The sequence below is a fragment of the Microcaecilia unicolor genome, chromosome 1, assembly GCF_901765095.1.
Source record: "Microcaecilia unicolor chromosome 1, aMicUni1.1, whole genome shotgun sequence".
In the NCBI taxonomy this organism is placed as follows: Eukaryota; Metazoa; Chordata; class Amphibia; order Gymnophiona; family Siphonopidae; genus Microcaecilia; species Microcaecilia unicolor.
This window is the reverse complement of record NC_044031.1, coordinates 97,003,928-97,030,701: the sequence shown is the minus strand read 5'-3', so window position 1 is coordinate 97,030,701 and position 26,774 is coordinate 97,003,928. Positions and strand designations below refer to the sequence as shown.

The window sequence follows — 26,774 nt, the reverse complement described above, 5'->3', positions numbered from 1 at the left end:
TGGATGAATGGTTCTTCAATAATTGCTTCAGATATAATGCTAATATTAGGTACTGGATTTAGATATATTATCAATTTTGCCTGACAGAGAGAAGAGAAAAAAAGGAAGCCATGGTGGAGCAGTGCTGAAGACTACTACATCAGAAGGTGAGGCAGGTCTCGACAAATTTTCACAGAATCTGGGAGCTAGCCCCAAAAATAAGGAGCCAGCAGCTGAAACCTCTTCCCCTCTCCACCCAATACCAACGTTGTTCAAAGTGAACTTCAAGTGTGTGTGTTTGGGGAGAGGGGGGGGGGAAGAATGCAGAATCCCCTGCATGATCAGCGTCAGCTCCTTTAGAAACTGATTTACTAAGGCTATCTTCCTGTCTGTGACTGAAAGTTTAGTAAATCAGTCCCTTAAGATACTACTGCACATCACAGCCAAAAACCAGACGTTTCCCTTCCAGAAGCATGTTGTCACATCACCTGATAGGTGAAGCAAACAGGTAATGGCCTCTGTTTCACTTACCATCATGGCATGGGTCACCACCTCTCTGTCTCATAACCCCGCCCACCCAACATTCACTCATTCTCTCACTCTCATAACCCTCCCAGCCTTCACATTATCTCTCTCTCTCTCTCATAACTAGGGTTACCATATTTTGTCCCCCAAAAAGGAGGACACATGCCCGCCCCCACCACACACCCACCACGCCCCCTTTCACACCCGCCCCACCCCCTGTCACACCCTCGTTCCGCCCCCTGTCACATTTTCCCCTCTCCCCTCCCCTTACCTTACTACTACCCTGGTGGTCTAGTGACCTCTTCGGGGCAGGAAAGAGCCCCCTCTTCCTGCCTGGAGCGCTGCCCTGCATGCATCCTTCCTATTCCTGATCGCGGCGCCAATTCAAAATGGCCGCCAAGAGTTGAAGTCTCGCGAGGTCACTTCAACTCTCGGTGGCCATTTTGAATCGGTGCCGAGATCAGGAACAGGAAGGATGCATGCAGGGCAGCGCTCTGGGCAGGAAAGAGGGGGCTCTTTCCTGCCCCAAAGGCGGAAGAGGTCATTAGACCACCAGGGCAGTAGTAAGTAAGGGGAGGGGAGGCTAGCAATCTGCCCGTTTGTCTGGATTTCTGGACAAACGGGCAGGCTGGTGGGCGGCCGTTAGGACGGCCTGCCCACCAACCTGCCCATTTGTCCAGAAATCCAGGCAAACGGGCAGATTGGCAAAACCCGCCAAAAAGAGGACATGTCCAGGTAAATCCGGACATATGGTAACCCTACTCATAACCCTTCTAGCCGTCACCCATTCTCTCTCTCTTTCTTTCTTTCTCGCTCTTATAACCCCCCCCCCCCACAGCCTTCACCCAGTCTCTCACTCTCTCTTTCATAACCCTTCCCAGCCTTTACCCAGGTCTCTTTCATAACCCCCTTCCAGCCTTTACCCAGTTTCTCTCTCATAACCCCCTCCCCCTAGACTTCATGCAAGCTCTCTTTCTCTCTCAAATCCTGCCACCAATTTCTTTCACCTTCCTAGCTGCAGAGGAAATGGTACATTTCCTACTTGCCCTCAGGGGTTCAGCTTGGTGCAGGAAGTTCAGGTACTTTCGCAGTTTCGTGTCCTGTGAGAGTACCTAAACTTCCTGCACCACATGGCTCAACCTTACAGTGAACTGAACCACTGTGGGCAAGTAGGAAATATTTTCTGCAGCAGCGCAAAAATAAATAAAAATTTGGAGGCATGAAATCTTAGGCGCCAGGGTTCAATTTCTAGGCGTCATGGCGACCTGGTGTCTGGGATTTATTGAGGTGAGGTAATATAAAGTGATATCCAGGGTAAAAGAGGAAATAAGCATCTAGTTTCTGAATTTTGCCAGCATTTCTTGATTCAGGAAGGAACAAAAAAGGGCTTGTTTCAGGTATTAGTGTTCCAAAATATGATGCACATTTTCAATTTAAGTATGTATTTGCTTTACTAATGTATGTATGTTACTATGTTACTGTTTCTGTGATGCACTTTCAGAGGTTTCTTGTAGCCATGGGAGAAATGTCTAGTTATAGAGAATAAATAATAGTAAAAGAAAAATGACATTATTGTATTATATCAGTGCATTTATTATTTAAAAGCTTCGTAGCTATAATGAATTGTTAAAAGATGATTAGAAAAACTTAGATTTTAAATTCTCATCAATTACAATGACAAAAATACAGAAAATAGAACACAAAAGGGATTGTCAAAAAACTTCTAAAATTTGCCCTGATATAAAGGGATAATTTTATAAAAGCTTTATATAAGGGATTCTCAACCCAGTCCTCAGGACACACCTTGCCAGTCAGGTTTCAGGATACCCACAGTGAATATACATGAGATAGATTTGCATACATTGAAGGTAGCACATACAGATTGATCCTCATGCATATTCATTGTGGATATCATGAAACCGTGATTGGCTAGGTGTGTCCTGAGGACTTGGTTGCGAACCCCTGCTTCATATGCATGTAAAAGGCCTCTTATAAAATTACCCCGCCCATATAAGTTTGTGCTAGGAGAAGTAGTTATGTATGTTTAATTATGTTTATTGGTCAAATTAGTAGAAACAGATACAGGGGAATGACCAAGTCTGCTGCCCTTTGGGCTGTTGTTTGTTATAGTCCATGGCCGTGATATGGGCAAGGGTACTGCATGATGGGAGTCCAAGTTTAGAGCTTACACTAGAGCATTTTGTGCATTCAATCCCAGTGCTGTGGTGAATTTGTAGATAGACAAAAGGATCTTTTCGTAAGTCAAACTCAGGGCATAAGGTTTTCAGCAAAGACAGAACACCCTCATCATAAGTGCACGGAATATGTCCAGCAGACAGAACCTGGACCAACTTCGATGGATGGAGGGGAGGGCAGGGGGAGAGAAGAGATTGCTGGAGGGGAGGGCAGAGGAGAGAGGACAATTGCTGGACATGGATGAATGGAGAGGAGGGCAGAGGAGAAGATAATTGCTGGACATGGATGGATGAATGGGGGCAGGGGAGAGAGGAAATTTGCTGGATATGAATGGATGGATGGAGGAGAGGGCAGGGGAGAATGGAGAGTTGTTGGACATGGATGGATGGAGGGGAGGGAAGTCAGGAAGGAGATGTATATGGATGGAGGGGAGGGAAGAGAGGAGAAATGATGGACATGGATGGAATGGAGGGCAGGGAAGAGAGGAGAAATATTGGACAAGGATGGAGGGAAGGAAAGAGAAAGGAAGGAAATGCACATGGATGGAGTGGAAGGGAGAGAGGAGAAATGCTGGACATGGATGGAGGGGAGGGAAGACAGAGGAAGTACATGCACATGGATGGAGGGGAGGGGAGTGAGGAGAAATGCTGGACATGGATGGAGGGAGGGAAATTGCTGAATTTTAGGGCTGGATTGGAACACGTTGAGGGCAGATGTTGAAACTGGAGAAAGGATAGGGACAGGGCTACAGATGGTAGACAGGACGCATAAGGGGACAGAAGAATGGTGGACATGGTGAGAGAAAAAATATCAAATGGAAAGAAGACACTGCATAAAACAGAAGACACTGGGACCAAAGCTAATAGAAAAACTAAATGCTCAGTCAGCAAAGGTAGAAAACATTTTTTTATTCAGAATTTATTAATTGGAATATGTCAGCTTTTGGAAATGTGCATCTGTGATATTTTGCATGTAAGTTTCAATTTTTCTAGTATTGCTGCATACTGAGTTTGACTTCTTGCGGTAATTTTCCAGTATTTTGCCTTCATATCTGTTGTGTCATGTGTTTTTTATGTGTGATGAAGATGCAGTATTCTGCTAGCGTGTAGTATTTGCAGCCCTTTTTGTTTTTTTTTTTGTTTCACTAAGTTGTGTACTGGTGTTTTAGAGCCCGGTGTAATTATAGTGCTGCCTTTCCACGCATAAGGTTGTAGCTCGTCCTGTCCTTGGAATTAGTGCTGTTATGGTTTGGTAAGGTTATGAGTGTGTTTTGTGGCTCTGCCCAGTGTAATATTTATGGTACAGTAACATAGGCGGTCGGTGGCCCAACTGTTTGGGGAGGCTAAAGGGGGTGGGGTTAGGGGTGGGGCCAGGGGCGGGGCTTACATCCATAATTGTCTGACAACATAGAAAAAAAATAAGTAAAAAATAAGTCACAATACCTTTTATTAAATTTAGATATTAAATATGTATCATATGTCAAAGAATAAAGTGGTTGCTCAAAGCATGTACTAACCACAATTGCTCAACTGCAAAACACTATGCACAAATTTGTGTAAAAACACACTCATAACCTTACCAAACCATAACAGTACTAATTCCAAGGACAGGACAAGCTACAACGTTTATGCATGGAAAGGCAGCACTGTAATTACACCGGGCTCTAAAACACCAGTGCACAACCTAGTAAAACAAAAAAAAACCCCAAAAAGGGCTGAAAATACTACACGCTAGCAGAATACTGCACCTTGATCACATGAAAAACACATGATACAACAGATATGAAGGCAAAATACTAAACTGGAAAGTTACCTCAAGAAGTCACCTCAGCATGCAGCAATACTAGAAAAATTGAAACTTACATGCAAAACATCACGGATGCACATTTCCAAAAGCTGACATATTGCAGTTAATAAATTATGACTTTTTTCTACCTTTGTTGTCTGATCATTTAGTTTTTCTATTCGCTTTGGTCCCAGTGTCTTCTGTTTTATGCAGTGTCTTCTTTCCATTTGATATTTTTTCTCTGCAGTGTTCACCATCCTCCTGTGTCCTTATGCGTCCTGTCTACCATCTGTAGCCCTGTCCCTATCCTTCAGTATCCCGATCCAGCTCTTAAATTCAACAGTTTTCCCTCCATCCATATCCAGCATTTCTCCTCACTCCCCTCCATCCATGTGCATATACTTCCCTCCCCTCCATCCATGCCCAGCACCTTCCTTCTTTCTCTCCTACCCTTCCATCCAGTGTCATCCCTCTTTCTCTCTCCATCCTTCCACCCATTACCCTCTCCCAATCCTTCCGTCCATTGTCTCCCTCTATCTCCCCTTCCTTCTAGACAGTTCTGTCTCTTGACCCTTTTCCATTCAGCATGTCCTCTCTCACACCATCATTCCAGTGTCTTTCCTCTTTCCCTCCCTACCAGAGTCTTCCCTCATTCTGCCCCCTCCTTCCAGCATTTTTTCTCTTTCTCCCTCCTTTCATCCAGCCAGCATTTCTCAGTCTGACAGCTAGGGTCTCCCCCAGTTTTTCCCCAGCAGCTTCTCTCTCTCTCCTGCCCATGTCCCCTCTTTCTCTCCCCATCTCTCTCTGGCTCTCCCCTGTTCTTTTCCATGACCCCTCTTTCTCTCCCCATCTCTTTCTGGCTCTCCCCTGCTTTTTTCCATGTCCCTGGCTCTCCCTTGCTCTTTTCCATGGCCCCTCTTTCTCTCCCCATCTCTTTCTGGCTCTCCCCTGCTTTTTTTTCCATGTCCCTGGCTCTCCCCTGCTCTTTTCCATGGCCCCTCTTTCTCTCCCCATCTCCTTCTGGCTCTCTCCTGCTTTTTTCCATGTCCCTGGCTCTCCCCTGCTCTTTTCCATGGCCCCTCTTTCTCTCCCCATCTCCTTCTGGCTCTCCCCTGCTTTTTTCCATGTCCCTGGCTCTCCCCTGCTCTTTTCCATGGCCCCTCTTTCTCTTCCTATCGCTCTCTGGCTCTCTACTGCTCTTGTTCATGTCCCCTGGCTCTCCCCTGCTCTTCCTCTCTCTCCTCCTACCATTTCCCGCCAGTGACCACGTTCTCTTCTCTCCCTCCTGCTGGACCTCTTTACAGGAGCGTTGACAGAAGAAGAAAAAGAAGCGCGGGGCCGCAGCAGCCTTCAGACATGCGCTGTCGGCTCTGCCGGTCCTCTGCCCCCGGAACGGGAAATTGATGTCATGGGGCAGAGCCAACAGCGCATGTCTGAAGGCTGCTGCGGCCCCGCGCGTCTTTTTTTTCTTATGTTATGCTGGCTGATCGTAGTCTCGTTCCTGGCTGCAGGCTGCCGCTGCTCAACAGAAGCGGCGGCAGCAGAAGATTTCGAGTCGGGAGTCGTCTCGGACTGCATTTAGAGAAGGAGGTAGGCGGGGCTGCGGGGAAGGTCACAGCTGGGCTGGGGAGGCTTAGCCTCCCCAAGCCTCTTATAAGGGGTGCCTATGTACAGTAAGGTTCTGAGTGTGTTTTTGCACAAAGTTGTGCATAGTGTTTTGCAGTTGAGCAATTGTGGTTAGTATATGCTTTGAGCAACCACTTTATTCTTTGACATATGATACATATCTAATATCTAAATTTAATAAAAGGTATTAATTGTGATTATTTTATTTTTACATATTTTTTTCCGGGGTGTTGTCAGACAATTATGGATGTAAACCCCACCCCCTTTAGCCTCCCTAAACAGTTGGGCCACCGACCGCCTATGCTGCCTGGTGTTATGTCTTGTTTGGATTTGACCTGCTTGTCCTGTCTTTGAGTTCAGTTCTAGCCCTGCTTGTCTTCTGCTTCAGTTCCAGCCCTGCTTGCCTTCAGCACCACCTGTTTGGATTTGACTTGCTTTTCCTGTCTTCAGCTTCAGTTCCAGCCCTGCTTGTCTTCAGCTTCAGTTCAAGCTCTGCTTGCCTTCAGCTCCAGTTCCAGCCCTGCTTGTCTTCAGCTTTAGTTCCAGCCCTGTTTGTCGGCAGATTCAATTCCAGCTCCAGATTTGCCTGTCTCCAGCCCAGCCCTTCTTGTTCCCAGCTCCAGCTCTGCCTGGCCTGGGTTTTGCCTTAGTGTTTTGTCCTGCCCGGGTGGTTCGCCTGCCACTAGCCGGTATCTGGTGGCGGCCCAAAGGCTCACCTTCCGTGAGTTTGTGACAGTTTGTGAAAGCCCTGAGCTCATCTGAATCACCCACCGTGCAGCTGCTTCAGCAACTGGCTCTCCAGCTTGAACATCTATTTGGTGCTGTCCAAGACCAGGCTTCACACATAAGCCAGTTCTAGCATGTTGTGGGGTTTGTCCAGGCTCTGGTCGACTGCCTGGGCCATCAGCTAATATTGGCAGCATCTCAGGCTCTGGCTTCTTCAAGTGTGGACCCAGTACAGACAATATCTTCCATAACTCTGGGTGTTCGACTCATGGCACCACAGAGGTATGACAGAAACATCAAAGACTGTAGGGGGATTCCTCAACCAGTGTCGGATAATTTTTGAGCTTCAAGCCAGAGATTTTTCTTTTCACAGGGCTTGTGTGGCCTATAGCATCTCTTTGCTGTCTGGTGAAGCTCTGGCATGGGCATCTTCTCCCTGGCAACGGGACAGGCCAGTGCTCGATGACCTTCACAGTTTGTTGGGACAATTCAAGAGGGTCTTTGAAGTGCCTGGGAAAATTACATCAGCAGCTTCTGAGCTCCCTAGATTAAAGCAGGGGACATGGACCATGGGCGATTATGCTGTTCAGTTCCGCACCTTGGCTTCTGAATTGACTTGGAATAATAGCCTTGTCGCGGCCTTCTGGCAGGGGTTGGCACCCCAAATCAAGGATGAACAGGCCGGGTGAGACCTCCCAACTAGATTAGATTACATTATTGGTCTCTGCAATTTGATAGATATCTGATTCCAGGAACGAGTCTGGGAACGGCGCCCCTCGGAGAAGACGGCATTGAAGTCAGCTAGCATCCAGTACCCTCCACATGCTTCTAGTCAGAGGGAGGCCCCAACTCTCGATCACATAGGACCCATGCGGGTGGACTGCACACCCTCTCTGTACAAGAGAAACAGAGGTGTAGGACCCTTAATCTATGTCTGTATTGCAGAGCCGTAGCGAGGGCGGCTGACACCCGGGGCGGGTCACCGCTGCGCACCCCCCCCCCCTGGGTACAGCATGGCGCCCCCCCTCAGCGCGCCCCCCCGGAGCGCATTCTTAATTGACGAAGAAACAAAGAAACGAAGAAGCGAGGGGTGGGCGGGAGGGCCGATCCGCCCCCGAGTCCACGTCGCTGGGAGCTGCGAAATAACCTGTTCCAGGGCAGAGGGAGCAAGGAACCAATGGAGCCGACACCCCCCCAGCAGTGTGCACCCGGGGCGGACCGCCCCACTGCCCCCCTTCATACGCCACTGCTGTATTGTGGTGAGAGTGGGCATTATGCACTTAAGTGCCCAAATAAGTCTGGACCCTCAATCCTAGCTCTGGCCATGGGTGCAGCGCTGGGACCACCCCCAGAGAATGTTCGCACCCAATTTCTAGTTCCAGCAGTGCTTGATCTAGATCAAGGAGCCAAGCATACTGACGTTTTCCTGGATTTGAGGGCAGGTGGAAACTTCATAGACAAGGCTCTGATCTGGCATTTCAAGATCCCTACCCAAGATTTGTCCAAGACCATCCAAGTCTCCTTAGTCTGTGGTAACGTTCAAGGACACCTGAAAACCTGGACTGTTCCAGTGCACCTGTGTATTGGTGACCACAGGGAGTACATCACTCTGTCCTCCAGACATCGGTGAAGCCGATCGCCTTGGGTTTACCCTGGCTACAGAGACAGAATCTGACGTTAGACTGGGAGAGAGGTGAAATAACTGCTTGGAGTAATGCCTGTGATCAACGTTGCTTGGATTCCAAGGTGTCTTGCTTTCACCTTAGCCACTGCTAGTGTTTCTGATGTTCTACCCCGCACCAGTGGGGTTCTGGCCAATGCCTTCCCTGAGCAGCAAGCGGAGACGAGTTCCTCATGTCAAGCGAGCAAGGATGCTTTGTATCGTCTACTGGGAGGGAGGCTCTTCACTCTCTACATCCAAGATTCAGGCCTTGGGTAGGGGTTGTCCTTAGAAACCCCCTCAAACTCTGATGTCATGTACCATGTCCAAAGAACCGGACCCTAGATACGGGGTCCAAGATGTCCCTGATTCCAGGGGGACTTGCAGTATTGAGGACAGCCCTTGGAAGTCTACAGACTGTTGTTTTACTCCAGCCCTGTTCTCAAACTCCAGTCCTGTCTACAAGCTCCAGCCTTGTCTTCAAAATCCACTCTTGCAATCCACGTTCATATTCCAAAGCTCATTAGTAAGTCCCACTGAGTGATTTCTCATAGACTCAAGACCAGACTGAATGGAGGAGGGTCTTTGTGGAGAAGGTACTGTTATGACCATGGACATGTCCTTTGTCCCGACTCACCTTTTCTTCCGGTGGTCAGGCTCCACGACTTCTGCAGACTGCCTCCCTCCTGAACTGGTGTCTCTGGTGTCTGTTTTCCTGTTTTCCAGGCCTCATTGCAGAAACTATCCAAGCCTCAATCTGATGTCCCAGTATTCTAACCTCTCTTTGGTGCCCTTGCTGTGTTCTTCGGTGCATTCCAATCCTCATTCCAGGGCACCAGAGGTTGTGACATCATTAGTGAGGGCCTTTATAAGGAACCACGGGACTCTCATGCATTGCCTTCGCAATAAAGGTTCTGCCTAATTGTGTATTCCTGATATTGTGTTATTTCTTGTTTGCATTTGACCTGCTTTTCCTCTCTTCAGCTTCAGCCCTGCTTGCATTCAGCTTCAGTTTGTGCTCCAGATTTGCCTGTCTCCAGCCCAGCTCTGCTTGACCCCAGCTCCAACTTCGCCTGGCCTGGGTTTTGCCTTAGTGCTTTGTTCTGCCCGTGTGGTTCGCTTGCTGCTAGCCAGTATCTGGCAGCGGCCCAAGGGCTTACCTTCCCTGAGTTTATAACAGGTTCCTTCTGGTGGACATTGACTTTGGACTTTTTCAAGTATTTTTTGTGAGATTTATGTTCCAATACACTACCTCTAATCCCTCTTTCTGTGGAAATCCATTGGTCCATCCCTCCTGTGAAGAGCTAGTGGCAAGTCACTTAACTCTCCATTGCTCCAGGATCAAAATAAGTATTTGTATAAGAGATGTAAACCACTTTGATTGTAACCACAGAAAGATTGTATATCAAATCACATCCCCTTTCCCTTTTCCTTCCAATGAAGTTCAAACATCATCCCTTTGCTTAATCTCTTCTCCACACTCACCTTTTAACAGCAGCAATTCATGATGTGACTTTGAAGAAAGTTGTCAATTAGGTAGCTACCTTTACCTACTGAAAAATATAATTGTTAAAAGAGAACTTTACAGTATTTAGCAAACTGTAAATCACTTTTCTTCTACTTTAGATACGGGTTTTGCTCAAGAAGCTCAGGAGATACAAGCCATACTGCAGAGTCTTCAGTCTGAGTCAAAAATCCGTGAGTTAACTTTGTTTCTGTTCCACTGAAAACCCAAAATAATTTTACTACAATTTTCTTTTTATAGTTTTGCATAGTGAATGAAAAAAAACCACAGTCTTGCCTGTCCAGAGTGAAAAACCAAATTCCACACATCACACAGTATTACATACATACAGTGGCATTTTCGAAAGAATGTCCAATCAGAATTGGGACATCCTGCTCATAATGTCCAGAAAATACCATCCATCTCCCAGCCATTTTTAAAGAGGAAAATCATCAGGATTTCATTTTCGAAAATACGTGAAAAGTATGTTCTTGAGCTGAAAATGTCCAAAATGAACAGCCATTTTCCAAAATGAAGGGGCAAATACTATACATGGTGGCAAACATTAGGTGCTACTTCCATGCCAAAATTTTCCATGAAAAAAGCGTTCTAATGGCTACAAGGCACCAAAATGGGGCAGAAACGGCAGATCTGAGGAAAAACACAATTGCCCAATTATAGAATAATGCTTAAAGGTTTCTGCACAGATCTGCAAAGGGGGCATGGCTATGGGCAGGTCAGGGGTATTCACCAACTGGGCACCCTAGGGGGCACTTAAAAAATTAATAAAAAATACAAAATTAGCTTCCAGCTGCATAGCACCCTTCCGTTGTGTGCTGAGCCCCCCAAATCCCCCCTAAAACCCACTGTCCACAACTCTACACTATTACTATAGCCCTAAGGGGTGAAGGGGGGCACCTACATGTGGGTAAGGTGAGTTTTGGGGGGCTCCCATTTACCAGCACAAGTGTAACAGGTAGGGGGGGATGGGCCTGGGTCCACCTGCCTCAAGTGCACTGCACCCACTACAAACTGCTCCAGGGACTTGCATATTGCTGTCAGGGAGCTGGGTATGACATTTGAGGCTGGCATACAGGCTGGCAAAAAATGTCTGATTTTGTTTTGTGTGGGAGGGATGTGGTGACCATTGGGGGAGTCAGGGGAGGTGATCCCTGCTTCCCTCCGGTGCCCCATCTGGTCAGTTGGGGCACTTTTTTGGGACTTGGACCTAAAAAAAAAAAAAGGGTCCAAATAAAACGGACCAAATTCTCCTGACGGCCGGCTTTCTTTTTTCCATTATCGGGCGAAGCCGGCCATCTCAACGCACGCCCCCATCCTGCCTTCAGATGAAAGAGCCCAAATTAAAAAGGGAAACATAATAGTCTTAATTCATGCTTTTCTATATAGAATTTTAGGCCAGTATTCAAACTAAAGCTGAGGGCATATCCACAGTAACAGTTTAAACTTAACCAAAAAGTGAATGAAACAAAAAACAGATATGTTGAATATATAAAAGTGCAAATGGAGGAAAAAGGCCTCAGAAGTGCCTGTGGACAGGGAAAATTACCAACACTTGAGTCACAACAGGCCGTCTGCGGACTAAAGAAGCTTCTATGCTCAATGTCTCAACAGACTCGCATAATAATCGGTTAAAAAAACTCCAGATTTCTGCAAAGTGCTGTAACAAAAAATAATCCTTATTACAACAAAATAATTAATGTTCATATGTATTCAAACTGAGCAAACTTAGCTTTGTTTTAGCTGTATTCATCCCACCAACTGGCTTCTTCAGGGGAACAACTGTGCTGGGTGTGCTTGAACATGATCTATGGACAAAAACAATATATATGAAAATTGCACTTACCAGGTCTGTGAAAAAAACAAAACAAAAAAACAACAGAATAAAACAGCTTACTAGCAAACAGCATAGTGTGGTCTCAATTAGATTGCTGACACTGCATTCAAAATGGCGTCAGCTCTAAAAAAAAGATGCCATCAGTCAGATAACCAACCAGATCAACCCACGAAGAGAAGGAGAAAAGTCTGCAGTCCAAAAAAGTCCGCCCATTCTATGTTGGAATTTAAACCCAAAGATTCATAAGACTTCAATCTATGGATCCAACGTTGTTCATATTGTATTAAAGCTTTGTCTCGATCCCCACCTTTCATATTCGATCATGGAGATACTTGATCTATGGCCCAACATGTTATCTGTTCAAAACAATGATTTAACAGCACTGTAGTCCTTTCTTTTTGGAGCTGACGCCATTTTGAATGCAGTGCCAGCAATCTGTTTGAGACCGCACCTTGCTGTTTGCTAGTAAGCTGTTTTATTCTGCTGTTTTTTTGATTTATCACAGACCTGGTATATTGTTTTGTTCATAGATCATGTTATAGCACATCCAGTATAGGTGTTCCCGTGAAGAAACCAATTGGTGAAACCAGTGGCATAGCCAAGGGTGGGCTCGGGTGGGACCAGGCCCCCACCCTCTTTGGGCTCAGTCCCACCCAGTAGCAGCACACCTATGATTTGGCAGGCAGGGATCCCCAAGCCACACCAGCTGAAAACTCCCAACAACTGTCCCTCCTGCATACCTTGTAAATAGCAGATCTTTGCCTGCATTGAGCAGCGACTGATACATACTGTGCACTGGCCCCACAGCCTTCCCTCTGATGTATTCCCACCTATGCAGAAACAGGAAGCTGCATCAGAGGGAAGGCTATGGGGCCAGCATGAGCAGTGTGTATTATTAGTTGCTGCTCGCTCCGGTGAAAATCTGCTATTTAAAAGGTATGCGGGGGAGGGGGGATGTTTGAGAGACCATATGGCATGCAGGCAAGAGAGGGAGAGACCAAATCACTGTGGGATAGGGTGGAGTTCTTCTGCCCACCCATCCTGGGCCCAGGCCCACCCAAAATTCAGTGTCTGGCTACGCCCCTGGGTAAAACAGGACTCTGTTGGGATGAATATAGCTAAAACAAAGCTAAGTGTACTGTTTGAACACGTATGAACATTAATGATTAAGGCACTTTGCACAAATCTGGAGGTTTTTTTGACTGATGATTATGTGTAGTCTGTTGAGACATTGAGCATAGAAGCTCCTTTAGTCTGCAGACTGTCTGTTGTGACACAAGTGTTGGGAATTTTCCCTGTCCACAAGCACTTCTGAGGTCTTTTTCCTCCATTTTCACTTTTATATATTCAACATATCTGTTTTTTGTTTCATTCACTTTTTGGTTGAACTTACGGTATTCAAACTATTCAATTATCCAAATAAGAGGGGTTGTTAAATGTAGGCACCTACTTTCCTGTATAGAATACTAGTCCAACCAGGTATGTACTCACTTAAAAGTGAAATACAAGCACATATGCCAACCATAGAGCTAGTGTAAATGCTGATGCCTGCATGTAGGAAATACACACATAACTTACAGAATACTGTCAGATATGCATGTAAGTGGGAGCTCCACCCCATGCTTCATATGCATGCCCCCTTTGCAAATACGCATTTGTGCATATCTGTTCACATACGCATGTAAATGCCATTATTCTAAACATTTACTAATAAATAGTCCTACAGATTATTGATAGCGGGGGTAACTATGATAACATCAAATTACAACCCAGCACTAAATTACTCAACACATTGTATAGGTATGAGAATGTAGTAAATTGTGAACAGAAGCCTTTGAAGTGACTCGTTTCACACCAGATCACAGCATGGTGCCTCACTCAAATCATCATCGGCTTTAATTATTCATTCACACTACTTATCACAGTATAACTTTAATTTAACAATATCTTCAATATAGAAATGTATTTATCTCAATGAGCAGTGATCTGGTGTGAAATGAGTCGCCTCCAAGGTCTCATACCTATACAGTGTGTTAAGTGATTTAGTGCTTGTAATACATGGGATTGAGGGTCAGCTGGGGATGGAATGAGTGAAATGTTTTGGCTGTAATTATGTGTTGATATTCTCTGTTATGGGAAACAGGCTAGTTGTTTAAGGGATGCCAGCACGTCTGGGAAAGGCACCTTCAGCCTATGCAGGTCTGGGGGAGTTATGAGCTAGCTCATCTTCACATGCACAGTTATTTGTTTCACACTATAAAAGAGGGGGGAGCATGGGACTTTCTGTAGAAGCTTGCCTGGACATAGGGATGCCTTGTTCAGTGAAGGGTATTTCCCTGCAATCTCTGAGAGAGCCAGTGCTTCCCTGGTGGTCTTCCCAGATGCTGACTGAATTGCGGGTGCTGTAAGTATCTTGGTGTATGTGTTCACATATGTATCACCAATAAAAGCGATATACCGCATATTGTGTCTGGTGGCTTTTGTGTTGTCATAAGCACAGCGCCCCCTAGTGTTACAGTGCTGGGTTGTAGTTTGATATTATTCTAAACTTTTGCATGCTTTGTCCATCTTTGTTGGATATACTGCCATAGAGTAATGCCATCAAGGCAGTTTATAATTCATAAAGTGAAATGAAGTGTACATACAATGGAATATTGGAATCAGGTAATGAAATAAGAAACACAGAAATCCAGTATGTTGTGAACTAGAGTAAATATTTTAAAAATAAAACGTGATTCAGTAGGTAACCAATGTTTGGTCTTCGATGTGGTTGAATTTTTTTGCCCTACTTACCAGTTTCACAGCTATATTCTGTATTAGTTGGGCATGTAAATTTAGTGCCTTTTCTATTCATTTTCCCCTAAATGGCAAAAAATCATGTGTTATTTGCCCTTAACCCTCTAGTTTACCACATTACACTTCATTATTATGCAAACTGAAATTATGTAGCTAGTGTTTACTTCAGAAGATGCATTATTTGTGTAAAAATAGAGAGGTGTGGTAGCCGTGTTAGTCCACTCTTAAAGGTTATCAATAGAAATCAAACAAAATAAAACATGGAAAAGAAAATAAGATGATACCTTTTTTATTGGACATAACTTAATACATTTCTTGATTAGCTTTCGAAGGTTGCCCTTCTTCCTCAGATCGGAAATAAGCAAATGTGGTAGCAGATAGTATATATATAAGTGAAGAATACAAGCATTACTTTGACAGTCTGACAGAGTGGGAGGGTGGGGGGTATGCATGGGGAAATCAAATAATAAGGATCTGGGTTTTCTATCCCATTATAAACCATAAAGTTTATTTATTTATTTATTGCATTTGTACCCCACATTTTCCCACCTATTTGCAGGCTCAATGTGGCTTACAGAGTGTTGTTATGACAAAGTCATGACAGGAAATTGGATACAATCAAAGTAATCAGAAGATGGATGATGAATTAGAGAGGATGGTATTAGATAGGATATTTTGTATTTCTCTGTTTATTTCTCTGTTTATCACCCTCCTCTCACCGACAAACACCCATCCTGTTAGAATATCAATGAAATGCTTTGATGTCCCCATGTATACCCCCACCCTCCCACTCTGTCAGACTGTCAAAGTAATGCTTTGATGTTTCTCTTATATATACTATCTGCTACCACATTTGCTTATTTCCGATCTGATGAAGAAGGGCAACCTTCGATAGCTAATCAAGAAATGTATTAAGTTATGTCCAATAAAAAAGGTATCATCTTATTTTCTTTTCCATATTTTATTTTGTGTAAAAATAAAGCTGGTGTTATTTATCCTTCTAGGCAGCATTGGGCCACTAATGTACAGCCTGATGCTCTTTGGGGCCATCTTAAATATGGTATCCTAACTCCCTTGTCCACACCCCTCCAACCAACACCCCAACCCTGAAACAGACTTCCCATCAATGTGAAACCCCCCCCACCTCCCCCCCCCCCCCCCCCACAAGCAGACCCTCCCTCCGCTTCCCCTCTGAAGAGATCTCTGGGCCTACTGTGGCTATTCCTGGTGTTTAGCAATGGGAAATAGGAGTGATCCCCAGTCACTCCTCTCCTATAGGCTGCTGGCATAAAAATGGCATGGTTGACCCCTAGCAGTAATCTTGCAGTACTACTGCTAGATGTTAACCTGCCAATTTGACCACAGCTTAGTAAATATCTCTCTGAATTGTTTTAAAATTTTAGGCATGCAGACAAGTTATTTTAAGTATTCTGTGGTGCCAACTTATCTCTTGAATATACAGTTAAAGTTGACTAGATATGGTGCTGCTGAATATTTACCACACAGTGGAACTAGGCTGTTCCATGTCAGTCTTCCTCACAAAATGTTGTGCTGTCTACTTAGCAGAGAAAAGGCATCAGTTAAAAGTCCCAATGGTCCAGGGCAATATTACATATTACCTAACACCCCTAATTGAACTTCATATCATAGCTCTTCCCCCAACCACAGAAAAAACAGCAGTGTAAAAACTCTGATTCTGGAGAAAACCACTGCTTTAAAAAACTAGGTTCGGGGACTCTATATAAACACAAATTCTTTGCAAAAAACAACATAGCTATGTTTAAAATTGGACTCCAAAAGCTGAAGAAATAATCAAAAACTAAAGTCCAAAAAAAAAATGCAAAAAACTCAAACTGTTCTTTGCACTATATGGGAGCGAGACAACCAAACACTTATCTACGCTGTAGACTCTCTGCCTGCAGGATTATTCATCGTCCCATCTTCATCAAGCGATCTGATAACCACATCCACCAGTTCGAACATATATCATCTCCCTCATATACATCCTCAATCAAGAGTTTTGCACCTCTGATACTTTCCGCCTCAAGAAGAGATATGGGCCCTCCTTGTTTCGTAGCCCTGCTTTAGGAGGACAATATATATTTATGAGTAACCCAAATGTATTTCTTAGAGTTTTACCATGATGAAGATGTTTTGAAACATGGCAGTAGTATACCTCACCAACTTTTGTCAAAGCTAGCTTGCATATTTTTGACAGGTGGCCACACCCAATTCTGGTTGCATCGGCCAATCAAAATCGAGAATTCTAAGCCACACCCATTCCCTGTCCAAGCCCCGAACACCCACTATGCCCCAGCCCTTTTGATAGCATCACTGGATGTGATATCACAGCCCAACCCATGCCCGCCCTTTTGCATAACCCTGCTCCCTTTTGCATAGCCCGGTCCCAAACCCCACTCCTTTCAGTGACATCGCAGGAAGTGATGTCATAACTCTGCCTGGGCCACATCCCGTTTTCAAGATGGTGGCGAACACTAGGTGCCTCAATATCACTTCCTGTTTCACACTACTCGCTGCCATCTTGGATGAGTCACGTGACTTGAAGTGATATCAGTTACCCACCTGACACCGCCCCATATAGTCCCGGAGGACCTTGCGCAGTTTGTTTTATCCCTGTCCTTAAACCATTTCTTTTTTTAAAACCGATCACTCAGTCCTTTACTTTTTTTTTTAACAACACCTGGCATCAGGCAGAAGCTAAAATGTTCATTCCACAGATGCATGGGCAATGCCATATGGCAACCCATTGGGCATCACCTATCTTTAAGAAAAAATCAGATCACAAGAAAAAATAAAATCAGCTCTCCGGATGAATATAATCACCAGACAACCTCCCCTTCTGTGTATTCTGAGTCTCTCTGCTCACAGACATAAAGCTATTTTAAGATAACGTTCACAAACACACAGAGGAAGGTCTGGCTAGCCATGGCTTTAGCCCTGGCTTTTGCCATCATCTCAAATCATGCCTTTTTTTTGTATAATTATCTTTATTGAGGTTCTCATCAATACAAACAAGAAGAGAACAGACTGCATCCACAACCTGCAGGTGGGAAAGCAGTCAATAATAGATAACAGTCGGCAACACATAATAACATATAATGATATATATAATTAAGCCACACATCTGAGACCTCCCGCCACAATTTTTCTATTTTTTCCCTACCTCCCTCCCCCCCCCGCCCTTAGTGGAACCCCTTAGGCAGAACAAACCATATCACTCTATCCACTAAATACCCAAAGCATCACATAGAATATCATCCCATGGTAGCGTGTCAGTGTATTAGAACATAGTAATACAACCTTAGTACAACATTAGAACAACTAAGCAACCCCCTCCCGACAGAAGCACCTCTCCAACTAAGGGAAGATTCCATAAAATCTCCTCAAGCATTAAGTAGCAAGCTGCCAGGGGCCGGTCAAACCCTGTAAGTGGGGTAAGCACCGCAGGGGGGCACCTGCCTTCAAGGGTGCTGCTGCGGCGCTGCGCCACCATACCACGCCGCCCATGGGGGTTTAAATCTTTTATTTACCTCCGTCGCAGCGGCTGCGTCATTTCAAAGCCCTGCCCATCTCTAGCCTTCCCTCTCTTCGTAAGTTTGTTCCCTCAGAGTCCCGCCTTCTGACGTCATTTCCTTTCCTCGAGGGCGGGACTCTGAGGGAACAAACTCACGAAGAGAGGGTAGGCTAGAGATGGGCAGGGCTTTGAAATGACGCAGCCGCTGCGACGGAGGTAGGCAGGTTCCAATCTAATTCATGTTTAATGTGGGATAAAATGCCATAAATAAGTAAATAAATATAAATTGTCCAACCCCAGACTTCTCCAGACTGAGGCCCTTAATAAGAAGGCATATCCAAGGAAACCCAGACTTCTGGGAATCCTAGCCTCCCTCTTTCAGTTGCCCACTCTTTCTCCTCACTCCCTTTTCTGTATTTCCCGCCTGTCAACCATCAATTCTCTCCTCATCTCATCCAGTCCCTCCTCCCTGCACTATCTCTCGCTCTTCCTCGACACATCTCAGTGCTGTCTCCCATAAATCCCCTGCTCGTCCTCCCGCTCTCACCCCTTCTCTCCCCCACATATGCCCTGCTCTTCCTCACACCTCAGAATCTGCTGCTGCCGCTCCTTGGCAGTGGCCCAAGGGCTCACGAACCCAGGTTCTGCTTTGAAAGCCTGACAAGCCCAGACAATTGCTCGAAATCAGCAAACAACTGCAACACCCTTTGCCAAGTCCCACCTGGGTCTGTCACCACCAACATCATCAGCAAAGGCCATACACTTTAATGGGGTGCACCTCTGCGATACTGCTATTCCTGGTATGTTTTTGGCACTTCTCAATTGTTCCAACAGCGGCTCTAAAAAAAGAATATACAACAAAGGCGATAGAGGACACCCTTGCCGTGTACCTCTCCCCAATGGAAAGTACTCCAACTGAATCCCATTTACCAATACAGCAGCGGATGGATTATCATATAGGGTGCGTATATCCCGCAGAAAAAAACCCTCAATTCCATAAAAGCCCAAGAGAGTGAATAGAAAAGACCATTCCACTTTATCAAAGGCTTTTTCCGAATCAAAACTTATAGCCATAGCAGGGGTATTCAATTGTGCACATCGCTCTAGCCCCAATAATAACTTTCTAACATTTACTCCAGCATGCCTACCTTTCACAAAACCCACTTGATTGACTCCCACCAACCTAGGTATCACCAATGCCAACCTCTCAGCCAGTACCCTCGCTAGCAGTTTAAGATCCACATTTATGAGAGAGATAGGCCTGTAGGACCCCGGCTGCAATGGGTCCTTCCATGGCTTAGGGAGAACCGTGATCAATGCTCAATTTGACCCCCCTGGAACCCCCCCCCCCCCCTTGCACAGCTGCTTCAAAATATTCACTCATTAGGCCCAATACCTGCACTTTTAAAATTTTGTAGAACTCTCTGCTATACCCATCTGGCCCCGGGGATTTATGTAGTTTAAGATTCTTAATAGCAGTACTCTGCAGTTCAGACTCTGATATGGGCTCATTTAACCTAAGTTGTTCTTCCTCTGATATTTTGGGCAGCTTACACGCATGAAGGAAGGCCTCCATTCTATCCTGCTGTCCACTCCCCTCTGCCATATATAGTGATCTATAGAATTGGGCAAAAATCTGCTCCAACTTCTTCTGATCTGTCACTTCCCGACCTCCAGAGTCATAGAGCGCTGAAATAACAGACATACCAGACCAGCTCTTAGTAAGATTTGCCAGCAGCTTACCCGGCTTATTTCCAAATTTAAAGAGTCTGAACCGATGATAGAAGACAATTTTCTGCGCCTGCTCCTGAAGTAAACTGTTGAGTGCCCCCTGAGTCCTCTCCAGTGCATGTCTACTGCACGTCCCTCTGTGGGACGTGATCCCATCTGCCTCTTCAGCATCCTAATCTTCCTTTCCAACTCAATCATCCTGCTAGCCTGCTGTCTCTTCCTCTTAGCAACAAAAGCTATAATGTCTCCTCTGATAACTGCCTTCCCTGCATCCCACATCAAAATTGGGTTTATTCTATGCTTTTTGTTGTTATGTAGATACTCTTCCCATTTTTGTCTAAGATATTTCCTGAAGGTCCGATCTGAGTAGAGATGCGCTGGAAACTTCCACCTCCCCCTTGCTCCTACTCCTTTTCCTCTCAAATCTACAGTGATATATACAGGTGTATGATCAGAGATCACTAAAGGCCCAATATCCGCCTTCTGTATCTGATGAAATATATCCCTTGATACAAATATGTAGTCTATTCTAGATTTCGTTGCGTACGCCCTCGAGACATGTGTAAAGTCCCTCTCTAGAGGGTGAAGCACTCTCCAAGAGTCCACCAGATCTAAACTCCTCCGCAGGACCCCCAACCTCTCTGCATTCCAGCCGTGGTGTCCATATTTGGATCGAGAATTGCATTAAAGTCCCCCCAAATAATTTTTGGCCCAGCAATCCCAGACAATTGAGCAACTAATGTTCTAAAGAAGACCCGTTGTGAAGCATTGGGCGCATAAGCAGAAACTAGCGTAAGACTAGAGTGGTTTAATTTCCCTTTCACAATCACATACCGCCCCTCTTTATCCGCAGTGACCTTATGGTGCACAAAGGGAACCGTCTTGCGAATTAAGATAGATACGCCAGCCTTACTTTTCGGCGCAGATGCATAACAGCACTGAGCCACCCATGAGCGCTTCAATTTTTGATGCTGTACATCAGTGAGCTTAGTTTCCTGCTACCCAACAATATCAGCCTTTTGTGCACTCAGATACTGTAAAATCTTAGCTCTTTTAATCGGTGAATTAACTCCAGACACATTCCAGGATACACAAGTTTCCCCCTTAGGTGTCCCCATATACAGTAAAGTATCCTTGACAGGCACCCTCCATCAAACGTACTTTCTTTACCCACCATGGGTCCCAGCCTCCCCCATGATGAGCTACCAAACTCGTCCACACCACCACATCCAGACACTCCATCCAATTTCCATCCACCCCCCACTGCTGTTCCAGCCACCCCGGGTCCAACCCCTCTCCCCCCTTCCCCCCACCCCGCCTTCCTCAGCCCCCCTACCCTCAGTGTCCCCTCCATTATGCTCAAAGGCCATAACCATGACACATCCCAGCTCCCCCCTCCCCTCTCTTCACCCCTGTTACAGGAACCATACCCCCACTACATTCCCATACTCTCTCCTTTCACTCACCCCCTTTAAGTATACCCCAAAGTTTGCAACTTTCATATACAGAATTCTGCTCCCCCAAAATACTCCAATAACCAAAAACATGTAATATTCATTCTGCAACATGAAGCCAACCCAAACATATTTCAACAGTTTCCGCCACTCTAAGGCGGCCGTGCAATAACCTCCCTCAAGAAGTTTATTTAACTGTCAATTCGGGAACCACTGCTGCATCTGCTTTTTTGCTGCTTCACTGTTCTCTTTGACCACTCGAAGCATCGCCGGAAACTGCAAGGTAAAACGAATTTGCTTCTCCACCAGTTTTTTTTGCAGATTTCTGAGTATCCTTTCTGCAACTGAGCCACTGCCATGGAATAATCTTGAAACAACAAGATTTTTGAATTCTGAAATTGCAGAGATTGCATAGATCTGTATTTTCTCAGGATGTATTCCTTCTGTGTGAAGTTCAAAAATCGCACCACCACCACTCGCGGCCTAGTCGCTCCCTCCATCCAGCGGCCCACGCGGTGCGCTAGCTCGATCTGTACAGCTCCCACATCCGACTCATTCTCCAGTAATTCCGCGAACCATTTTTCCAGGACCTACTTCAGATCACGATCGTTTGACGATTCTGGCATGCCCACTAATCTCAAATTGTTTCGCCTGGATCGGTTTTCCAAATCGTCCAGTTTAATATTACAACCTGCAACTTCTTTTTTAAGGTTTGTCAGCTCATCTAACACTCCTTGCAGCCGATCCTCCGCGGTCCCGACTCTCGCTTCAAGCCCTGGCACTCGGAGGTTAAAATCCGTTACAGCCTGGGTTAGCCCCTGCACACTGGCCTGGATTCCATCCAATCTCGTACCCAACGCAGTACTCACTGCTTTAGAGAGCTTTTCAATAAGCTCATCCGAAAGCGCCGTAATCTCCCCCGTGTCTTCCGCCATCTTGTTATCAGCCGCTGCTCCCAAACGCGTCTCAGAATTGTCTTTTTTACCACTTTTAGCAGCCATATCAACCCCCGATTTCAGCACAAATCTGTCCATAAGCGTGAGAACTCTCGATCCTTACGCAGATGCAGTAGGAAAACAGAGGAGAACTTAGCTCAAAGCTTCTTGACAAAGGAGAGGGCCGAGGAGCTAAAAGAGATTGCTGCCTCTTAGCTCAGGCGCATCACGTGATCCCTAATCATGCCTTTTTAAAACTCCTTTTCAAAACTCCTTTTTCTGATCAGTGCAGCAAAAAGGCTTGTTGCTTAACAAAATGTTTGAACATGTTTATTCAACATGTTTATTTACGATGAATGCTGATAACCTCAGACCCCCTTCCTTCTCCTCTCTTCTATATTGTGTGACAGAATCTTCACCTCCTCACCTTCACCCCCAATTTCCCTATCCCTCTCCTTTCAGTGGACATATCAAAAGAAAAAAAAACTGGTTTTAGAGATGAATAGTGACCTGTGTCAGACAGATGTTTTTGCAAAACTCTCAGTGTCTCTTGTGGTCTGAACTGCAGGCAGAATTTCACACAGCTGTATGTGCATAGGTGGTACAGGACTTACTTTATCAAAGAAGGCTAACCCAACAGCGCCCCCCCCCCCCCTCATCCCGGCAGACAACAGGCAGGCTGTAAGGGAAATAGGTCACTTGAATGAAATATATGACAGCTTCCCTTATACATGGATTGCTTGCTCTAACAGTTTTAACCTTAGAAGCATTTGTAACATACAAGTCAAAAGATTATGAGTACAATACAAACAGGCACAAATTTTAGCATATATAGTTAAATAAAACACATGCAAAGAAGTTTTTTGAATACAATACACAAGGTGTATGGACGTAATCAGTAGCCATATGGCAATGTGCTAAAATTTTGAAACAAAACTTGTTTGTCATGTACAATCCCATTCCACACGTGTTTGGACAAGAAATACATTTCACACTTTACACGCTGTGAACTTACAAAAAAAAATCTGTCAAATCCCAAAGCTCTTGCACATTGAGAAGTGCAGTGCCCAGCTATCCAGCCGCCTCCTCCTCTCTCCTATTTTACAGTCTACTCACCTGATGCTGTGCTGGTTTTCAAGTTCGCACCACCCAATGAAGTCATAGCAACGTCTCTGCGGAAATATTTCTGTAAAACACCAGTTCTAATTTTGTAGTACGGTTAGCATAGCCTCTGGATCTACAAGGCCCATGGGAAGTGGATTTGGTGGAAATACAATACCCACACATGTGGGACAATGTTACAAAAGACTTTATGCCTTGATGGTGTATGGGGTACTGGATGAAAAATTTGTATTGCAGAGAGGCTACTACTCGACCTTGGAAGCTTTAACTGAGAGCATGAAAGTGGACATAGCCAATTGCTATGATAAGCAGCTCTAGCAAATCTCTTACGACCCCATCAGACATAGAACCATAGTGAGAAATATGGGCTCACCGGCTCTCATCCTAGCAGATGATTAATTAGCGATCATTGTGGGGTTAGAATCTAACGGTTTTGATATGTTTGTTAGATTTTTGAAAGAAAACTTGAATTATTCACAGGAAGTAGTTCCTCCATTAAATAAGATTTATTATATATCTAGCACAATGAAAAAGGTTGAAGGAGAGATATCAAATAATTTACAAAATGTCACAGCTATTTTGGAGAAATCTATAGATGATGCAAGTGAAAGAGGGACACTGTTGGTGTCCTTTGTTTTTCAGCAAGACCTGAATGCAATTATGAGATTATATTTTAAATCAACTAATCATATTTTTGCAGGTCAAAAGATTTGGCTTTACCCCGATGTGACAAAATCAACTCAAGAAAAAAGAAAAATGTTTCTTTCTATGAGGTCAAAAGTTGTTGATAAAGGGGGAACTTTCCTCTTGGCTTACCCATGTAAATGTCTCATAAGGCTTAATCAGACAAAATGTGTTTTTTATGTTCCTGATCAGCTTAAATCCTTTCTGGAAGTAGAACAGAGTCAGAGTTAAAAGAAATGTAGAGAAATACGACTCCAAATTTGGATAAACTATTTGATAATTTGATTTTTGTTAAACTTCACTAATTCCTACCCCCCCTTTTTTTTCTTTGCCTTATTTAGGCTTTGAGGTCTAAGTAAGCCAGATTGTATTGGATTGTAAGTGTGAAATGACTATATCTGTATGACTATTATGGCTGTGTTTAACTTGACAGTTTGTTATACCTGTTAAAGTTTGCAAATAATAATAAAAATTATTAAATAAAAAAAAAAAAAAGAACCTAACGGTTTTACTAGTTGTGCGAGCTTGCCCGCTGACATCACATATGGTTTTTAACACCTTGTATCTCTACACAGACATCGTGGAGCATCAGTTAGTAGCAATCATTTTGTACTGCTGCTGCACTGTGTACTGGTTAAAGGGAAAAGTAACAAGCTCGTCACACTGACATATAATAAACCCCATTATATCCCTGTCAACATGCATCACGTCGATACTATTACCTTTGAAATAAAAACAGACCAGAACAGAACAGATATGTCTCATTTCACTAGGAAAGGTGATCCTTAAGCTTCACTTGCGACTCTGGAAAGTGATTGTTTTTTAATATGGTGGTGATTAAAATGTACAGTGACCTAGCGACATACAGAGATTATTATGTGGCCCCAGCCATTCACTGTCTCCTGGGGTTTTATGGATCATCCATTATGTATGGAGCGGTGATCGGCAGTGTGTTTCGTAGTCTTTAGAAAAGTGCTACCGTTGCTGAGAAAGGGCATTGACATTTTTAAACCACATGTGAAAAGCACAGCCAAAAACATAGCCAAAGATATGATGGGTCACCTCACCATGGCCATTCTGAATAACACGAATAACAACAAGGAACAGACAGGCTCGGAACTAGTGGTTGTGCGAAAAACTCTTTCAGTTGACAAACCAGTATTGAAAAAGAATTTATGTGGGTACAACGATGTATTATTAAAATCCAAATAATCTTCCCTGTGACCGGCTATGTAAAAGTCAAGCTGCACATTTTCCAATAAGGCCTATAAAGGTGGTATTTCCACATAAATGCTTTTTTTGATACTGGTTTGTGTGGGTGACAATTGAAAGAGGTTCAATTTTGATTTATTGCATTCTTCTGAGCCGTCGCGCACAAAAACCATGATTGTTTTGTAAAAATATATCTTCCGACTCTGTAGCGTCAGCTCTGTTCTTAGCCTCGCGCTTAGGCTTCTGAGATGCTGCACAATTGTTTTTTTTTTCTTTTAAGGGCTTTGGGTGGTCCTTCTAAAAGCATCTGCCCACCTCTTTTTCCTTTAAGGGCTTTTCGCACGCCCGCTAGTCCCAAGCCGGTCTGCTCCGCATTGTTATTCATGTTATTCAGAATGGCTGTGGTGGTGTGACCCATCACATCTTTGGCTATGTTTTTGGCTGAGTTTTTCACGTGTGGTTTAACTATCTCAAGGAGGAGGAGGCGATACTGGACCGGAGGAATAACCTACTGGTTAGTACAGTAGACTCTGATTCTGGCGAACTGGGTTTGATTCCCACTGCAGCTCCTTGTGACTCTGGACAAGTCACTTAACCCTCCATTCCCCAGGTACAAAATGTGCCTGTATATAATATGTAAATTGCTTTGAATGTAACCACAGAAAGGTAATATATCAAGTCCCATTCCCTTTCCCATTCTCAGCAATGGTAGCGCTTTTCTAAAGACACTATGAAACATACTCCATACATAACAAGTGATCCATAAAAGCCCGGGAGCCCATGACCAGCCTTGGGTCACATAATAATCTCTATATGCTGCTGGGTCACCGTAAGTTTTAATTGCCACCATGTTAAAATACAATCGCTTTCCGTGGTTGCAAGTGAAGCTTAAGGATCACCTTCCCTATAGCGAAATGAGACATATCTGTTCTGGTTCGTCTTTATTTCAAAGTTAATTGTAGTGATGTGGTGTTTGTTCATGGGGACATAATGGGATTTATTATATGTGAAGGTGACGAGCTTGTTACTTTTCCCTTTAACCGGTACACAGTGCAGCAGCAGTACAAAATGATCAGCTACTAACTGATGCTCCGTGATGTCTATGTAAAGATATAAGGTGTTAAAAACCACCTATGATGTCGGTGGGCAAGCTCGCACAACTAGTAAAACCATTAGGATTGGTGATGTCCTCGTTCACACTCTCTGTTAAAGGTTCCAAGGTCGAGTAATAACCTCTCTGTAGTACAGATTTTTCATCCAGTAAGCTATACACCATCAAGACGTAAAATTGGTCTTTTGTAATGTTGTCCTAGGTGTGTGGATATTGTATTTCACCAAACCCACTTCTATGGGCCTTATAGATCTAGAGGTCTTGCTAACCATACCATAAAATTAGAACTGGTGTTTTGCAGAAATATTTCTGCAGAGGCGTTGCTAGGTACTGTGATG

At 44.5% G+C, this 26,774-nt stretch overlaps 1 protein-coding gene across 1 annotated transcript in view; it reads left to right on the top strand.

The window, feature by feature from the left end:
* CCDC7 (coiled-coil domain containing 7) overlaps window positions 1–26,774 on the top strand; it is a 184,681-nt gene that overhangs the window by 58,763 nt on the left and 99,144 nt on the right. The window contains exons 7-8 of the mRNA XM_030200375.1: window positions 88–146; window positions 10,124–10,195. Of these exons, the coding sequence (XP_030056235.1) occupies window positions 88–146; window positions 10,124–10,195 (131 nt within the window). The remainder of the gene's footprint in view (window positions 1–87; window positions 147–10,123; window positions 10,196–26,774) is intronic.